The sequence below is a fragment of the Pempheris klunzingeri genome, chromosome 8, assembly GCF_042242105.1.
Source record: "Pempheris klunzingeri isolate RE-2024b chromosome 8, fPemKlu1.hap1, whole genome shotgun sequence".
In the NCBI taxonomy this organism is placed as follows: Eukaryota; Metazoa; Chordata; class Actinopteri; order Acropomatiformes; family Pempheridae; genus Pempheris; species Pempheris klunzingeri.
Genome location: NC_092019.1, coordinates 18,653,339 through 18,671,640, shown reverse-complemented (window position 1 = coordinate 18,671,640; position 18,302 = coordinate 18,653,339). Strand labels below are relative to the sequence as shown.

At 43.4% G+C, this 18,302-nt stretch overlaps 1 protein-coding gene across 1 annotated transcript in view; it reads right to left on the bottom strand.

The window, feature by feature from the left end:
• Positions 1-18,302, bottom strand: part of erfl3 (Ets2 repressor factor like 3) — a 47,020-nt gene that overhangs the window by 9,256 nt on the left and 19,462 nt on the right. Inside the window, exon 2 of the mRNA XM_070835228.1 lies at positions 5,702-5,936. Within this exon, the coding sequence (XP_070691329.1) occupies positions 5,702-5,936 (235 nt within the window). The remainder of the gene's footprint in view (positions 1-5,701; positions 5,937-18,302) is intronic.

Genomic DNA, 18,302 nt, shown 5'->3' with positions numbered 1-18,302 from the left:
GCAGACAGTCTTTGAAGAGCATTTGAACTCACTTCAAAAGAGAAGAAAGAGATTCTTTGAGTGCCTGTGTTTAGCTGCCCACCGCACTCGCCTTACACACACACACACACACACACACACACACACACACCTCTCCCATATCCTGACTTTACAACTGCCATCTCATTCAGGCATTCTCAAACACATGAGTGCATGTGTGCCCACACACACCCCCAGCACGTATCATCCAGAAGATGTAGCTTTATCCCGCTCCCTGTTTAACCAAAAGACTAGATTGAACAGTCAATGCAAGTATGGATTTAGGCAAAGCCTTCAGGGAAACAGAGGAGAGGCTTTCTATCAGCTCAGTTGTTACTGTGTGTGATTCTAGGCCGGGGATTAAGGCTGCGATTACACAGACCTGCTGTGGTCCAAAACAATATGATCAAAGCAGAGAGACACACACACACACACTGGAGTGCAGGACCTCAACAGCAATGAATGAACAGTGACATTTCAAAAGGCATTTACAGGGAAATACAGCAGTATTATTATTTACTATTACATTATTTGACATTTTTATGCTGGTGTCAAAGGCCAACTATTACTTATTACAACTTTAAGTTCCAAGAGCTACTTATCTCTCTGTCAGTGAGGTTTCTCTGATATGATATTGTACTCAAGAAGCGTCCAATCAGGTTTTTTTTCCTCATTGGATGTATTTTTCCGAAGGCGTTGCCAAGTTCTGATATCTCAGAAATGACTTTATCAGTACTGTCAGAGCTGATGCCCGAAGCTACAAAAAGTATTGAAAGTAAGTAGTAGTGCTACATATGGAAAAGGGTAGCTGAATATGATTTTTTTTGGGTCCAACTGTGCTCTGTCTGTACGTTTTGTTCAGATTGAGAAGTATTAAGGACAAAAGACATGTCCGCTACCGACAATTTGTATTGCCCAATAATATGATATGTGTATAAGCTCACCAATCTATTTCAGTAGCACTCTACACAAACACACACACGCATGTCAACACTGAAAATGAAGTAAACCAACCCGCTCGTGTGTGCGTGGACAGGCTGTGCCTTGCCCATTGTTGGGCTGTAAATAGGCGCTGACTGTGACAGGAAGTTGGGATTACAATACTCCCCATGAGCCCCGTGTTTATTTTCTGCCTCTTTCGTCAGCATTGGCTGATACACACACAGCCAGATCCTTCTCTACACACATGGACACACATACACCAGCTGCTCAACCTCAGGTGTGTGTGTGTGTGCACAAGTTGCATACGTAAGAGTGCTTTGTGTGGAGGCCCAGTTTGACGAGTGTTTCCTGTCTCAAAAAGGAAATAAAGTGTGTTTGTGCAGGGGTGTGGGATGGGTTGGGGGTATGACATGAAAATATATCACATGTTCTGTGTGTGTACTTGTGAATGTGGAGGGCATATGTGTGTGTGTGTGTGTGTGTGTGTGTGTGTGTGTGTGAGAAGAGGAGGATCTGGTCAGGGTCCGATTAGACCGATCACATGCTCTGTGGGTGTGAATATGTACTCGAGCACACTCTGGTGTGTGTGCATTCCACCCTCATAGAAAATAAAGGCCTCATTCAGTCAGGGACAATGACATACACACAATGCTCATGTACGCTGAGCACATACATGCTGCAGAGAGACAATGGTAAGACAATGCGCAGAAGCATACGTTTAACACAAAGTCATACAGTGGTACTATCCCTGGGTGCTCCCTCTGCACTTTCTCCCTGGCCCTGGGTGTTTCCACACAATGTGCTGCTGCAGAGAGGCCTTCTGACCAGCAAACCGGCCCGGGCAGCGAGGTGAGTAACACTGTGCATATGCAGCAGTGTTTCCTGCAGCATGTTTTGTACATGTGGTCAGTGGGGTTACATCTAAATGCCCATCAGAACCAGTTTTAGTGCAACAGTTTGACAGTAGCTACTGTGTTTCATGGCTTTCCTTGGAAGCATGGTAGAGTGTAACAGTGGCATTACACCCTGATACTCAACCACAGTAGGGTATAAATAGGATATTAGATGCATGTTCTCATGTAGCTTTAGCATAGGATATAAAAAAAAAAAAAAAAAAACAGTTGACCATATTCTATTTATGTGCTTTTCTGTGGGCAACCTTCCAGCTGTGGTGGCCCATCACAGTTAAATGAATGTTAGAAATGAAGCAAACACTACAAATGTGTGCAAGCATGCATTCACGGCCAAGAGCCTGCGTACAATGGTGCATTTGTGTGTATGAATGTGCACATGTGCTGTGTTGTTAATCTTTGCCAGCTGTGCGTGGCAGTCCCCCTGACCTCTGACCACTGTGCTGGAGCCAATGCATGCTGCTGACTGCAGGTCTCAAGGAGCTGGGACCTCTTAGCCTGATTACACTCATTACGCCAGCACTCTGCAATGACTGATTGGCAACAGACTTCATTTCCCCTACTCTCCTTTGTGGATCTGTACAAGTCTCATTTATGAGCGTGAGACGGTGGCGCAGGGAATCAGTCGCAGGGGTGAGGGCATGGCCTTTTTATTAGTGCACAGATTTACATCCTCGTCCTACCAAATGATCCCTCATGATGAAAATTCAGCTGAGGGTTCAAGATTATGTCCTTCCTTTCATTTATTACGTCCACCAAAATGTCAGATTGCACTGACTTGCAACCTCTTTTTATGGATTTGATTCCACATGCCAGAACAACAAAGTCATTAATTAATTTAAAAAATAAGACAAAAAAAATTACAGCCTAACCTCAAGCATGTGCACTTGCACACATACATGCACACACTTGCACATATACACACACTCGCACAGTGTGAGTGTAATCCTCTCAACAGGAGTGGGAATTTCACAGCGGCCGTGGGAGCGGGGCACCAAGATGACGCATGGACTGAGGCTGTGTCCCCTCAACGGAAAGCCAACACATACGCACATGTCCGCACGCACACACAATGCAGTGGTCCTGATTAAGGGAATTTCCACCATGTGCATGGCAGACAGGAAAGAATAAGATCACTGAGGTAAAAATAATAATTACAAAGGCTAAGTGATAAAAAGAACACTTCAAAACAGGCGTTCCTTTTCAAGTATGTGAGCATGTGTGTGTGCGCCAATTGCCACATGCTGGCTGTGGTCTCCATTATTAGCAGACTCCAGGTTTTCTCCATATGAAGGGCACAAGGAGGCCTGCTCTCCTGTAGTTTGCTACATATGGGGACTGTAGCCCTGCACACGTGTGTTTGTGTGCCTCCTTTATAACTTCATTAATCTTTAGTGCCATTAATCCTCTCGCCACATTACTATTGATGTGTGTCTTGAGAGGCTTCATTTCCAGTGTCTCTTGCGGTGGGGGACTGAGGACAGCTCTGGTGTCAAATCAGGTGACTACATGGGGATGTGGGTGTGTGTGCATGTGTGTCTGTGTTGTTTTGTTGACCGTTCTTCTCACTCCAAGCCTGAAGTGACTCTGCTCAATTTATAGGCAGAGAGGGAGACGACCTGGCTGTGGGATGCTGGATGAGGACACAAGAGTGCCTCAGGGGAAAGTCCTCTGTAGAAAACTTGCTGATAATCAGCCTCTAAGGCCGGCCCATCAGAGGGCACTAAGACCCGCTATATATAAGCACTTAGTGCAGTTTAAGCTCCAAATCTGTTACAGCTCTAGAGGATGGACAAGCTATAAATACACAGTCTGACCACAATTACCAACATCCATATTCTTTTTCTCTTTAATTGAGGAAGTATGAATCCAGATACAAAGTCTGAATATGTGTGTGCATCCCAAATGTATCACATAGTACTCTGTGTTAATTTCCTCTGTCCTCATAGGACCCGATCTGTTACAGACGCTATCTTAATCTCACCAGTGAAAATGAGCATACATAAGCCCTCCCTAAATTAAGCAATTGAATGCATTTCGCTCTTTTAATGGCCTGTGTGGCTTTCTTTAACGTGTTTAGCCTAATCTTGGCCATGTTCGGCAGTAAACAACAAGCCGGGGGCATGCGAAACAGTGGATGGGATGCTGTGCTACTACATCTGGTTTCAGCTGGTGTCAAGAGTTCCCCTGGGATATGTGAAGTCTGTAACACTGAACTCCAATGTGCTGAGAGAGAGTTATTGCAGTAGACTCTGTATATCAGAAAACTGATTAAATGTGCCCTCTTTCTATAATCAAACTGTGACCTCATGTCTCATTGTAAAAGTGAAAAATCAGAGGCATCTGTTGTGTAGCTCAGATTTTGTTTATTCTTTGAGAAATTTTACCATTGCAATATCCAAACTATCTCACTGGTTTTGCCATGGCACTTGCCATTGACATGCTAGTCCATTTTCATTTCCGTCATACTGAGCAAACCCTACTGGGAGGTCCGCAAAGCAGATCTGACCAGAGAAAAACTCATCCAACCATCAGATAAAGTTTAAAATATGCCCCAGTATTCACAATAAGTGACTGATAAGCAGCATATTTTCATTTGATATTTATACTTGAACTTGAAGCTGTGGTTACTCAAAACTGTGCCAAATCACTGTTGTAACGTGCTAATGGGCTTGGCTGAGCTCTATAACTTTAACCAAAAGGTTAAAGGTGTAAAGGTGTGACCAGCCAAATGGGTCAGTGTTGTAACGCTACTTGACCAGGTCAACACAGGCCAGGGACTCTCTTGCAACAGTATTACAGACTTGGTTAAGTGCCATTAGTATGTAAGCAGGCCTGACTTATATGTCTGGGTGAAACAGAGCCAAAGAGAGTCGAGGCTGTTGGAGTGTATGGATTTGAATGCTTCCAGCAGGTCACTGGTGTAACTGGGATCAAGTGTCAAAAATGGTATTTCCAATTTGGATGACACAATGTTTCTTCACTATGAATGTGGCCTCAGGGGTGTCTGTGTGTTTAAAAGTCATAACCCAATTTACTAAACATTTGCACCAGTGCTATTTTATCTACACGTGTGAAACAACCTCTCTGATCGCTCAAGGTGTTCACACGTGGAAACCACATTGCCACTGAGAAGGAGATCACTTCACAGTGTATTTGGGCTCATGAAAGTATTTTTCAAGAGTGGCAGGTGATGGTTGGAACATGGACAGTAAAATGTCCTCGGCTTTAGCTCACTCTTCATCACAACTGTCCTCTAAAAAGATTGCCGTTGATACACCAATCCAGACAAATCACATCATTTCTTGCATCAAGCCACAGCAGAGCCCACGAGAAGTTAACTCATCACGCCTGAACCCCTGTGAGCCTCCTAAAGAAGCTGATTCATGAAGGTCTTTGAATCACTGAACCCTTAACCAGCCAGTGATTTGTAATTAATGTAACATACTTATTAATGAAACATACAACATTCTTATATAATAGTTCATTTTCAGTCAAATTGCTGCATGGAAATTTAAATTAGCTGCTTGGCTATTCTAAGGAGACAATAGTGTTTTGAGAAATTTGATTGCAAGGTCTCAGTAAATTAGTCATTCAACTGGAGCATTTTAGCATATGGTAAATGTTTATGTGAATAAGCCGCCCTGTAAGTTGCACAGATCCTAATCATTGTTGTGATTACTGTAGTGCGTCAAAATTAGGCTTTTTGGAAAATAGCTCATCTGGTGTATTTGCTGGTCCCCACAGAACAGGGGAAGATAACCAGAAATGAGTACACATTTCCACATACAGATGCACACTTTAACAGATTCAGTAAGCTTCTATCATACCTCAGTGCCCTGCTCAGCTTATCGTAGTTCATTTGGGGTTTACACTTCCTGGCCCCCCAAAGCCGGGCAACTTCATCTGGGTCCTTGATGACAAACTCGCCGTAGTCCCCCTGCCAGGCGATGACGTCATGATACTCTTCTTTCCTGAGCAGCTCCAGGATGAAGTGCCACAGCTGGATCTGCCTGGACCCGGGGCTCGACTCAGGCTTGTAAGCCCAGTCTGGGAAGGCGTAGCCTGTAATAGAGACATAAAGAGAGCAGAGGGTTAGTGTGGTTCACTGCAGCACAATGAAATACGGGGAATGATGATGTGGAGAGCGCATGCTGAAAATTAAACAAAAAAAGTATTTTTTTTGCTGACATGGCTAATAATATTGAACAAGTGGGTGACATACAACTCAAATGAGTTTAAAACAAGGCAAAAGAAAAGTCTAAGATATGATTACATTTAGGAGTCAGCAGTAGTAGCCGTTTCAGGTGAGTGGAGTCTGTTATATGAGAGACAAGGGGATTATAGGCCCAGCCAAGTATACATCACATACAACAGAGCAGCTTAGTCAAGCACAGAGTGGAGTGTCCTCATAGCGTTTTTTCTTTCACTCTTCAGTGGATCTTTGAACAATGTTTGTGGGTGATTCTCAAACAATTTCTCTTTAGTTGGACAGTTTGACACAGTGGAGAGTAAGAGGAAGGCCAGGAAAAGCAAAGAGAAGAGAGGAGCGAGAGAGTAAGGCAATGGATCTCACAAACAATGGCGTGACAAGACAACATGCAACATGCTTCAACCTGCTGAATCCTACGATGCCGCTATGAACTTGAATTATCTAGATTCTTAACAAGTGTACAATAGTCTAAGACTGCATCCACATTACATTAATTATTCGTGTGTCTTAGAATAGGAAACGAAAAATATGTAAATGAGAACAACTATACCATAAATTCGGCGAATGCAGGGAGACTGCACAAGGTGTACCTGGCTGACACTGAGCTGTGTGTGTGGCCTGGTCACTGGTGGGGCCTGGTGGGGCAGCAAAGCTAAGGGAGCAACTGTCAGTCCAAGTTCTTCTGTGATCATTGTTGATATGGCCAATAATACAGCACAGCTGTTGTCATAATCCTGTATTCATGCTGATTTTGTGAGACCACATTGCAGCCAAGAAATGTTTTTTGCTGAATGAAAAGAGGGTGTAGAAGGAGATTTGGCCATTTGTATGCTGTTCAGGTGTTTCACTGCAGACAGCCGTCTCCACTAAGACCACATAGAGATGAACAAACTTTGTCATCGTCAAATTTAGTCGATGACATGCAGACTAAGGCTTCAATGTAAACCACAAGCATCTACTGTCATTAGGTCACCATCTCACCACATCAACTCTTCACAGGAAACGCACACTGCAACTACAATACAGAGAGTTGTAGTATTAGTGGGCTTCGTGGAACAGTTTGGCCCATGAAAAACCTTTCCACCTCTCCTCCACCTCTTTCCTCTCACATAGTCATTCTTTCCTGTGAACGGAGGAAAACAACATGGCCAGTCATCTCTCCTGTCTATTCCTCCATCTCTCTCCACCCGCTGCTCGAAGGAAACGCAGCATAAGAGACACAGAACCAGACTGTGGGCGTGGGTATATGACTGTTTGTATGAGCATGTGTGTGCCCAAATGTACAAGTTTGAAGGAGTTTATGTGCCAGTGCGTGTGTTTGAAAATGTTTGTGCAAGTCTCCCACCAACATTCTGTTGCCTGGGTGGTCAAGAAAACTTGACACGACCGAGCGAAACAGACTATTACAGTGTAATATTGAGCCAGATATAGCCTGGACTGGATTTTATTTTACCAACAATCACCCTCATAGCACTGACAAACACACAGGTGAGGAGGTGCAGTTACCAAAGAAACAGCATCCATCCTGATAAAGTGTCACGACATTTAATGCCTATCATCCCACTGATGTTATTCTATAATGTTTGGTGCCAATGTCGAGCATCACATTACACTGAATAACCAGAAAAAATGAGTTGGATGTCTGATGTAATGCAATACAACACAATAGCCTTTCAATAAATGCTACTGTACAGTTTTTGTTATACCTACTTCTATATTTGTGTGTATGTTGACTCATTCTATACTAGAACTAAACTTAAAGCTGAGGTGGTGTATAATTAAACCATATCTAATGGATTAGTGTTTCTTTTCAGTTTTGTTCATCTGTATGATATGTATGGAAAAGGTTTATTAAAAATAGTAAAACAAACCTTAATGAACAATAAAAACAACACCCTCAAAAATAACCACAGAGTTACATTGACACCCCTCGGTCATATCTATTGTCTATTGTCACAGGGCTGTTTTATAAGGGACAGGTTTGTACTTGTCTATTTCTGTGGTTTATTTTATTATTATTTCCTACTTTGGGTGGACATGGGAGACATACAATGCTAGCATGAAGCCAGTGTTTGTAATGTGTTCAGCAGTACTGCATGCAAATGGCAACAGAGTAAATGAGACAGGCTGGGCTGAAGGTTGGGAAACAAATCATCATCATCAGATTATAGATGTGCAGGCCTGTCGATGGATTTGCTGGATGACAGCCTGAGGCGGAGATAGATAGCCCTGATAATCTCTGCTGCACTAGCCTGTTCTGACCATTTAGTCGCTGTTGCATAACACTAAATGTTGATAGCACATCAGCCAGACATCTATGAATCTGTACATAAGTGTTGCTACTTGAGCCTTTCATCATCACCAGTTAACTACTTTACAAGTGCTTTTTATGCCAAGATATTATGTTTTTATGTAAGAGAACCATCAGAGGCAGGCGCTAAAAATAGGCTGAAATGAAAGTTATCTTCCTATGTGTCTTCTTACTCATCAAACGTAGGCTACTAGCCAATGCTCGTTGGCTTGGTGGTTTTCCTCCACTCCCAGTGATGTATTTGTGAGGCATGGTCAATGAATCACTTAGTCGTCCCACCTACTCAGGAGTCATTTTGTGATATTCAAAATAAATCTTTTTGAATATCAAACAATGTACAAGATACCTACACATTTTCCATCTCCAGATTCCAGACTGGACTTCATCAGTGTTAACTATTAAGCAGATAGTAGGTGGCAGATGAGACAGTCAACACTCTTAACAAGTTTAGCCACGTTGTTAAGACTACAGATTATTGTTCTTTATTATAACAAACATCACCACGTGTGAAATGATCATGGGTGTAAAAACTGCATAACCTGTGCCTGCTGTCTGCGATATCTCAGACTTTCCAGACTTGCTTATGTAGGCAGAAGTTAGCATACAGATGAAACAATTCTCTCTCCGTCATTTTATTTCCTTCTTCTCTCCCCACCCTCCTCCTCCTCTTTCACTTTCAAACACCTAGCACTCAATTGTGGTATAGTCAACCCCAGAGTGAACCAGAGTCACGGAGGAACACACTGGGGGCAATCATAAACCCACTGCTGTGGCCGAGCGTGCTCCTCCAACAATAACACATAATCGCCCACACACACACTCTCCTACTGCAGAAGACAACACATACTTTCCTGACGTAGGAAACTGATGGTGACTGTGTCGAGGAAAGTGATGTGTGTGAAGTCAAGAGTTGGCCGGTCAAATCCCCAATCTAGCTGAGATGAATAAATGAGTAGTGCTAACCACTGACCCTGTGGTGCTGCTGTTAAACTGGAAACCGCTCCACTAAAGCCGCTCTGTGGCCACAAGTGGAGGGCTGTTTGCAATTGGGAGTTTTTACCGGTGTCTAATTGTCTGCATGTAAAGCAGGAGTTGCTAAAAAATGAGCAAGCAAAGCTCATCAAGCAGAGACAGATAAATAGAGAAGATAAATATTAAAAGAAAAGGAAAACAGTAGCACAGCTTTTAAGCAACTATGCCAGAGTTTGGGCATGTGCAAATGTGCGAAAGTGACTTTGTGTCTGTGTCTGTCAAGATACACCTTTAATGATCTTTTTGACTTTGGCATGGACCACAGAGGTCACTATACAAACACACACATCATATTTCAGGTCCTTGAGTGTAATGGATCCCACGTAAATACTTGGAGGAGTGGAACTGCGTGTGGATAAAGACGAGAGGACATTCTCTACCTAAAATGCCACATGATCAACTGTCATCAGCAACAGCGTATATCAAAGCGACCAGGAAGATGAACAGAGGTACGAGTGCGGTGCACAGGTGTGTATGTGTGCTGTACATACATGTCAGGGTGTCGGGTACATAGTATAATCAGTTTACCTGTCAAAACCTTTACATCAAAGAGCCCACGTGATATGTGCAATGTACTGTTGCATAGTGTGTGTGAGTGTGTGTGAGAGAGAGATGGTGGGGATTATGTTTAGAGGAATTCTAAGAGCAAGAACAGGTGTCTTTGTCCTTCTATCCACCCAGAGTCCAACCCAGGCCGACAGCGGATCAGCTATCACACACACGCACGCACACACACACACACACACACACACACACACACACACACACACACACACTGATCTGTTTCATCAGCCTTGTAAACCCGATAGGAGAATTTCAGCTGGGAATTTTTGGAATCTGTGTGTGTGTGTGTGTGTGTGTGTGTGTGTGTGTATGATCTGTGTAAAGTTGTGCGTCAGGATGAAGAAGACAGAGAGGGAGACGAGCAGCGAGAAAAGAGCCTGCAGAGCACGACCTAACCCCCTCCACCACACTTAACCTCTCTGACCTCGACTCTCCCTCTCTTTGGCTCCTTTCCTCCCTCACCCCCCTCCCTCCCAGGGGAGACACCAGATAGCCATTACAGCATGCATTCGCAGGCCTCACACTCTCACACACACAAACACACACACACGCGCACATATACATAGACAGACTCGGCATCAATAATGTAGAGACTAGTGTGGAGGGCTGACGATAGGGGTGCGCCTAATCTCTGCTCTGGGACACTAGAGAGTGCAAGTGCGTCAAGAGGTGAGTGTGTGTGTGTGTGTGTGTGTGTGTGTGTGTGTGTGTGTGTGTGTGTGTGTGTTGTGAGTTGGGACAAGTGAGGGGCAGGTGGTAGAAAGTGATGCAAAGGGGACGCAGAGGAGGAGGATGAAGTTAGGGGAAAACGGGGGGTTGGAGTGAGAGAGAAGAAGGCAAGACAAGATGGGGTGAGCACTAGAACAGAGAAAAGAAAGGAGAGAAAGGAGACGGGGGAGGGAGATCAGGGAAACAAAAGTGGGAAGAGAGAGAAAGAGAGACAATGACAAGAGTGGGAGAGGAGAGTGGGGGTGGATGGAGGGAAGGAGGGGGGCAAGGGAGGGATGAGATCATAGCTCGTCTGGTAGTCTGTTGTCATCCAGATCAGATTGCTTATCCCCCCTCCTCCTTCCCTCCATCCTCTCCTCCTCCTCCTCCTTCTCCTCCTCCTCTCTAGGAGTGCGGATGCCTCTTTTCCTCCGTGTGATCTTGGTGGCAGGCCCCTAACGGACTTATAACACTGCTGCTATTCCAGCTATGTGCGCCGCTCACCAGTCCAACAATGACCTCCACTCTCTCTCACACACACACACACACACACACACACACACACACCACAAGAGCAGAGGGGGGCTGAGGAGATGAAAGCAACTGACTGTGAAAAGATTGAAAGAGAAAGGAAAGAAAGAGAAAGAGAAAATGACAACGGAGCTGAGAAGATGAAGAGACCTGGTGAGTGTTCAGGCTGATTAAAGGGCAACTTCTTGGTCAACCTCAATAGATAATGTTGCCCTAAAATAGTCTGTGTGTGCCAGCTGCATTTTGACACAGTTACACACAGCTTCTTGTCCTATTTCTTAAAGTTCGTAATTCACCTGCATCCTTCATGTTTGCCATGTCCGTCTCGTATTGTCTCAAAAGCCCCCAGACAACACTCCTTGTGAAAACCATAAACAACACTTGAAAACATTTTAGAGGGACTGACAGACCATTATTAGTCAAATAAGTTTTTACAAGCAAAAGGCGAAATATTCTCCAGTTCTGCTCTGCTTCTTATGAAATGATTTGCTTTGCTGCTTTTCTTTGACATAAATGACAGTTTAAGACGGAGTTTTTGACCATTAGCAGCGCTGTGGAGCAAGAGGACGTACAGGTGTGCAGTGACATAATCATCCCTGCTGCCAGTTTCATACTGTTCAACCTCAAAAGTTGGTAATGCACCAAACACATTTAGTGACACAAAGAAGAAGAAGACCACTCGGAAACAAACATGGATGTCAACAATGGAGGTTTAAAAAAGTTTTAAAGAATTAGTTTTGCAAATATTTTATGAGGAAGGAAATTCAACACATCCTCGAGACCTTGAGGATACACTGAATGCATTTTGGTGAGAAAAAGTGTGTACAAGGAAACTCAAAAGGGAAACTTTCACTGAACGACTTTGGGTTTTGGACTGTTGCTTTTGGATAAAACAAGGGAACTTGGAAATAATGATGCACATTTTTCACAATATTCTGACATTATGTAGACAAAATGCTTGATTAATTAATTGAGAAAATAATCTGTGAATTAATCGGTGATTAAAATAACTGTTGCAGCTCTAAAACATTTGACATCTACACAGCCACACATGAATGACTCAAGTGCCAAGGAGGGCGAGAGCTGATGGGAAGCAGGCAGGGACAAGCGGGCAGTCGCACAAACTAGTAGAGTGAGAAAAGAGATGAGGAGGAGAGATTCCCAGAGCTGCGAGTCCTACTCAGCAGCAAATCAACTGACAGGTCCGTGCCAAACTAACAGTGGAGTTGCAGACTCAGTGTTTTTATACAGGGCCAGGGCCTCTGAACAGCCATTAGCGGCAGTTGGCTAGCACCGTACTACTTAAAACCAACTCAGCTTTAGCGTGGATGTGGGAAACGACCAGTGCAAGTGTGTGTGGGTGAGGGGGGTGAGGTCACTGTGGGCCCTGAGAGTCTGTAAAAGCACTAAAAATTGAGAGACAGTCAGCATTTGCCTATAGCGCATTCATTCACAAGTATACACGGCCTTGTCTTTGTCACAGCTGCTTGGATAAGTGAAACTGCCTGAAGCATCGAGCTTAGGGAACAGAGAAGACAGAAACACAAGACCAGGAGGTGGAGGGGAGGGATGGAGGGATAATGAAAGACTTGGAGGGTGAGACAGAGAAAGTAAGAGTGAAAGGAGGCAGAGAAAAAGGAGGGTGGGCTCCGGAGGAGGAGGAGGAGGAGGAGGAGGAGGAGGAGGAAGAGAAGGGTAATCAGAGCCCGTACGCCTGAATCCCAAAGTGTCTGGACTCTTCCCACCAAGACCATTAAAAATTCATTATGCCAATACTTGAGGAAGACTAGAGAGTGAGACAGAGAGAGAGAGAGAAAGACAGGGAGACAAGAGGGTGACAGAGAGAGGAAAGCATTGGGGATATGAGAAACATGTTAATGGAAAAACTGAATAATTTCTTGGGGAACTTTTAACTCAAAATTAATTTAACCAAAATGTTACTTAAATTTTGAAGTATGCGCTCCTGGAAGAAAATATCCAAAATTATTTTTGTACTTTTGGGGTATTTTGAGATGATCATAAACTGCAATGTAAAAATGACACAATGAGCTGAAGGCATGACAATTTAATTCAATTAAAACATTTATTCTCTGGTCTATACAATGCCCATCGAAATTACCCCAGAACTAAAGGTGATGTCTTCAAATTGCTTGTTTTTCCTGACCAACAGCCAAAAACCCCAAAATGTTCAGTAAGAAAACAGCAAACACTGACACTTGACAGGCCTCAGCTCTAACTATAAGCATCAGTCTTTAGTTTGATTATTATCAATTTGTGCCATGACCTCACTGACCAAAAAACAGGATTTTCTGACTTAACTGCAAAACAGAGAAAAACATTTCTGGGTGTTTCTTAGCAGCTCATGTCTATTCAAGAAGGAAAGGTGGATTCAGATGTTTAAAGCCGCCACCAGTGGAAATGTCTCGTAGAGATGCAGATGAGTGTTGGGCTTAGTTTCCATTTTAATGTCACACTATTTTACTTTCTGCAGAACTTGAGTTAGATAGTGACAAATAAGTAGGAAAGTTGTTTGATGAAATTACACAGGCTTATGGGCTTGTGATCGTTGTGGTTTTATTGGAACATGAGTAGATTTTATGGGTTTGGAAACGATCTTATAGAGAAATGTGGGTTGCTGTAAATAATCCAGTTGGAGACTTATTTCCCTTGGAGGAACAGTTCATGTTGGAGGTCCTTGATGAGCCAAGAACGTTCATGCCCCCCGCCTCACCTGAGTGCCGGGGGGGTTAAACACACATCACAGACAAAAACATGTAAGCCTTGCAGGCTGCTCAACTATTCTTAGAGGTCACCACAGTCTACACTTTCTATAGGCTAACTGCCATATAGCTGCACAAGAGAGAGAGAGAGAGAGAGAGAGAGAGAGAAGAGAGAGAAGAGAGTGCTATGTGGCCTTGGACGGGCCAAAAATAGCGGCACACACACTTGGACACACTGGGGTTATTGTTCGACAGTGGGAGAGCAGGAGAGAGTGAGAGAACACACAACATGGATAAAGGGAAGAGGGAAAGTACAGAAGCGCTCAAGGAGGAAGAGGAGACGGCGACGAGGGAACAAGTGGGGCTGAGAATGAGAAGTTTGTGACGTAAGGTCAACGTTTTTGTCTCCCTGCCTCTCTCGGCTTGCTGCTGTATTGCGCGTCTCCCAGTGAATAGACGGACGTCTTTTCCAGGAAATTGTAGGGGAGGAGCAAGAAGGGGGGGGGGCACACGTCTATAGGGATCTTCACTTCCAGAACAAGATCCTCTCCTGCAGCCCTGCACATCTATGCCCGACTGCTAGACTGCAAACGGCTGCTAGACTGCAAACGGCTGCTAGACTGCAAACGGTTTGTTAATCACAACATGGTTCTGACATCTACTAGTTGAGGAAGGGCTTTGAAGTGTGTGGAACAGTGTGTGTTTCAGGGGTTGACTTTGAAAGCAGAAACTCTAAGCCTGCACGTGGTTTATCAACTGACTAAGCACTTTAGTAAAAAATTTATTGATAAAAGGTTATCCTTTTAGGGATATACCGGCCGTGTCTCATTTTGTAGCCAATAAATGACAAATTGCTTTACACTACTGTTGAGAGTCAACTATTTTTTCAAAGCAAATTTTTACATCAATTCCTAATTTACCACATTTATTTCAGTACATGATGAAAATCCAGTGTTATCAATAGTTATGTTAACATTTGGTGACGTGAGCTCTCTGTCAAAGTTACATCAGCAAAGGAACTAAAATGTGCAGAACCACCAGGATGTATAAAGATTGAAAACAAAAGGAAAACATGTTTAACTGATTAACCGCAAGGTAAAACTCAGAATATTTGATCACCTGAGAGGGATTGTCTGGTTTCCAAAGAAGCCGAGCGCATTAGGAAGAGCTTGACTTTAGGCTGTGACTGGTCTAGTATCTAACCACATGAGACAACTACACGTGCTATGCAGCCAACATGCGCGCGCACACACACACACACACACACAACGTACATCACACAACATCTTCACCTGGGAGCTCCAAGAAAAGACACAAACACACACACGCAAACACACCTATCCAGCTTTTTCACACGGGAACTGGAAGACTAAAAGAGCAAAAGTCACTGGCAGTCACAGATGCACGTAGGACGAGCACCATGTGAACAAAAACACTGAGCGCTGGCCACGCACACACATAAAACCCTGAGGCACTGCACCTGATGCGCACTCAGGTGGGCTGGAGGACTGGACTTCACTCGGTGTAATCACACTCATAAACAAGCCTGGTGGGACAGTGTGTGTTTGTGTGTGTGCGTGTTCCCCAGAGTGTGTTAAGAACAGCAGAATAATATTGTGTCAGTGAGAGGAGAGTCCTGTTGCTCTCAGGGCGCTGTTAGGTATATTTACTCTCACCAAAGTGACGCACTGCTCCCAGGACATTAACCTCTCTCCTTAGACACACACACACACACACACACACACACACACAGACACAGTAACTACATGCTGGAGCTGCACAGGACAGCGTGCAAAGGACCAAAAGTTAAAAGTTTAGAAGATAATTTTATTATCAGACTATTAACTACGATAGCTGACCCAGATTTAACACTGTGATACCCCAAACATGCCAATGACCGCCTCATAATAGTTAAATTGTTGTTGAGTAATTTTCTTTTTATTAAATAACCGTGGTATCACATACCACTGAGTTGTTGTATCAGCTTGTCAAAGATACATTTGCATGATGCTTGAAATCTCTGTGAAGCACAATGTACATTTAATGATTAGCAGGCAAATTCTTCTGATGATCATGAATGACTTTCACCTAAAATCTAAAAAGTAAAAATGATAAGGGAAGTGGAATTTGTGGAATCTTCCCATGATAGGTTAAAAAATTTCCTTCAAAGTTACTTTTAGGGGAAAGCTGTCAAGACCTAGCACGACCATGTTACAGGCCACAGGCGCCACTCTTCTCTTTCAATCTGCTGCCCCACCTCACAGGCTGGTGTTAATGTACTTCTCCAGCCAACAGCTTGGCAGAGAGGTGCCAGGCTGACACTTCACCTTTGGTTCAACAGCACACTGCTGCCTGTAAGAGTGCGTTTGACTGTGTGTGTGTGTGTGTGTGTGTAGGAGCACATAGGGCCGGCGATATAGACATTAACTCAATATGTACATACAGTAAAATTTTAAACCAGCAAATGTCAAGCTCATCTTTTAGTGCTGATACAATTAGTCCTTCAAGTAGTAAGTCAATTATCTGAATATTAATTAATTTTGATACTAGTTTTGGTCAATATTCAGGTAAAAATGACAAATATATACTAGTTCCAGCTTTTCAAATTTAAGGATTTGATATATACATGACAGTAAATTAAATACATTTATATAAATTATATTTACAGTTTTCAAGAGTTGAAGATGTCAATTTAAGGAATCATATGGGCACAATTCACTGTTTTATGACAAACATGTCATTGATAAATGATGATAAATCAATATTATAAATAATTGTTAGCTGCAGCCCTATTATCTCCCACTGAGTCACAGTTTTCAATAAAATATGGTTAATGTAGACTTGAGAACTGTTAACCTATAACAGGAGACTCTGTCCAGCCTCTGAGCAGGAGTAGCAGAGATAGTGTGACCATGGGGCAGTGGGTGTGTGTGTGTGTGTGTGTGTGTGTGTGTGTGTCACTGGACTGTCACTGTGTGTTTGTACAGTCAATGGGTCAAAGGGTGACTTCGGCATACAGGAGTAGATTAGATGTGGCATGATCGAACCATATCTGTCAGTGTGTGTGTGTGTGTGTGTGTGTGTGTGTGTGTGTGTGTGTGTGTGTGTGTCTGAGAGATAGGTGTCACTTTTGAGAGATGGCTTCCTGGAATGTGCCACTAGAGCGGGACAGGATGTTAGCAACTGTTATGCACCACAACAACAGATCTGTTTCCTGTGTGTGTCCATGCATGTCATTTCTGATACACAACAAAATCAGGCTCGAATCAAAACCAACTCATGGAATACAGAGACACGTGCTGAGAGAGGGTTTAAATTAGCTTAACATAGTCTTATCGCAAATAACAACTGTATCTACTCAGAGATTATTGCTTTCAATATTAAACAATGTGAAAATTATTATCCAAATTATCAAAAGAATGAAAAAGAGTATGTAGTTGGAGCATGTGCAACCAAAATGTCCAAACATAAATGACAGTGACAGGCACAGAGCTCTGACCTGCTGAAAAGATACACAGAACCAGAAAAACAAGTCCAGAATAACAGCTACAGACTAAAACACCCTGTGTGTGTATATTTATGTGTGTGAGTGTGTGTCAGTGCTGACTCAGTGCGTGAATGTGTTTGTAATTCAGCCTTCACAACGCAAACTCTCCTCCATTCTCCTGCCTCTCTCTCTCTCTCTCACACTGTCTCCTAGCAACCAGACACTTAAGGCCTAAAAATAACCCCCCAGAAACGAACAGAACAAAAAAATAAAGCATAAACTGCAATTAATCCTTTCAAGCCTGGAACACGGACTCAAATAGAGCAGGTATTAGAAAGGGAAGAGCAGGGCAGGAGCATGCGAGCAAGAGATGGAGACACACTGAGAGAAAGGAGTGGGAGGCTGAATCTGCCAGCAACAGGTAGTCGTCAGGAGACAGAGTTCTGCGCTACCTGACAGTGTGCATAATATGTGTGTGTGTGTGTGTGTGTGTGTGTGTGTGTATGAGCGTGTGCGTGCCTACTAGCCTTGGCTAGGAACAAGACAGAACTTTTCCACCCTCTCCAAAAGCAGGGGCTGCTCAAGGCAAACAAGGCTGCAGTCTAAACCAATGGCAAGCACTTTTATTGTGATTTTTCCCCCCTCCTCTTCCTGCAACATTACGAAATAAACAATGTTATGAAACAAAGTAAGAGACAACTGAGTCATGAACACGTACGCACACAGAGGCCTGATGTCTAGCGTCTGAAGCCGACACATTCCAGAGCAGATTAACATACGAGATGTGTGATGGCAAGTGAGAGAAATAGCAGCCAGACACCTGATCTTTACACCAGACGTCTATCAGTTCAGGAGGAGTTGTTCT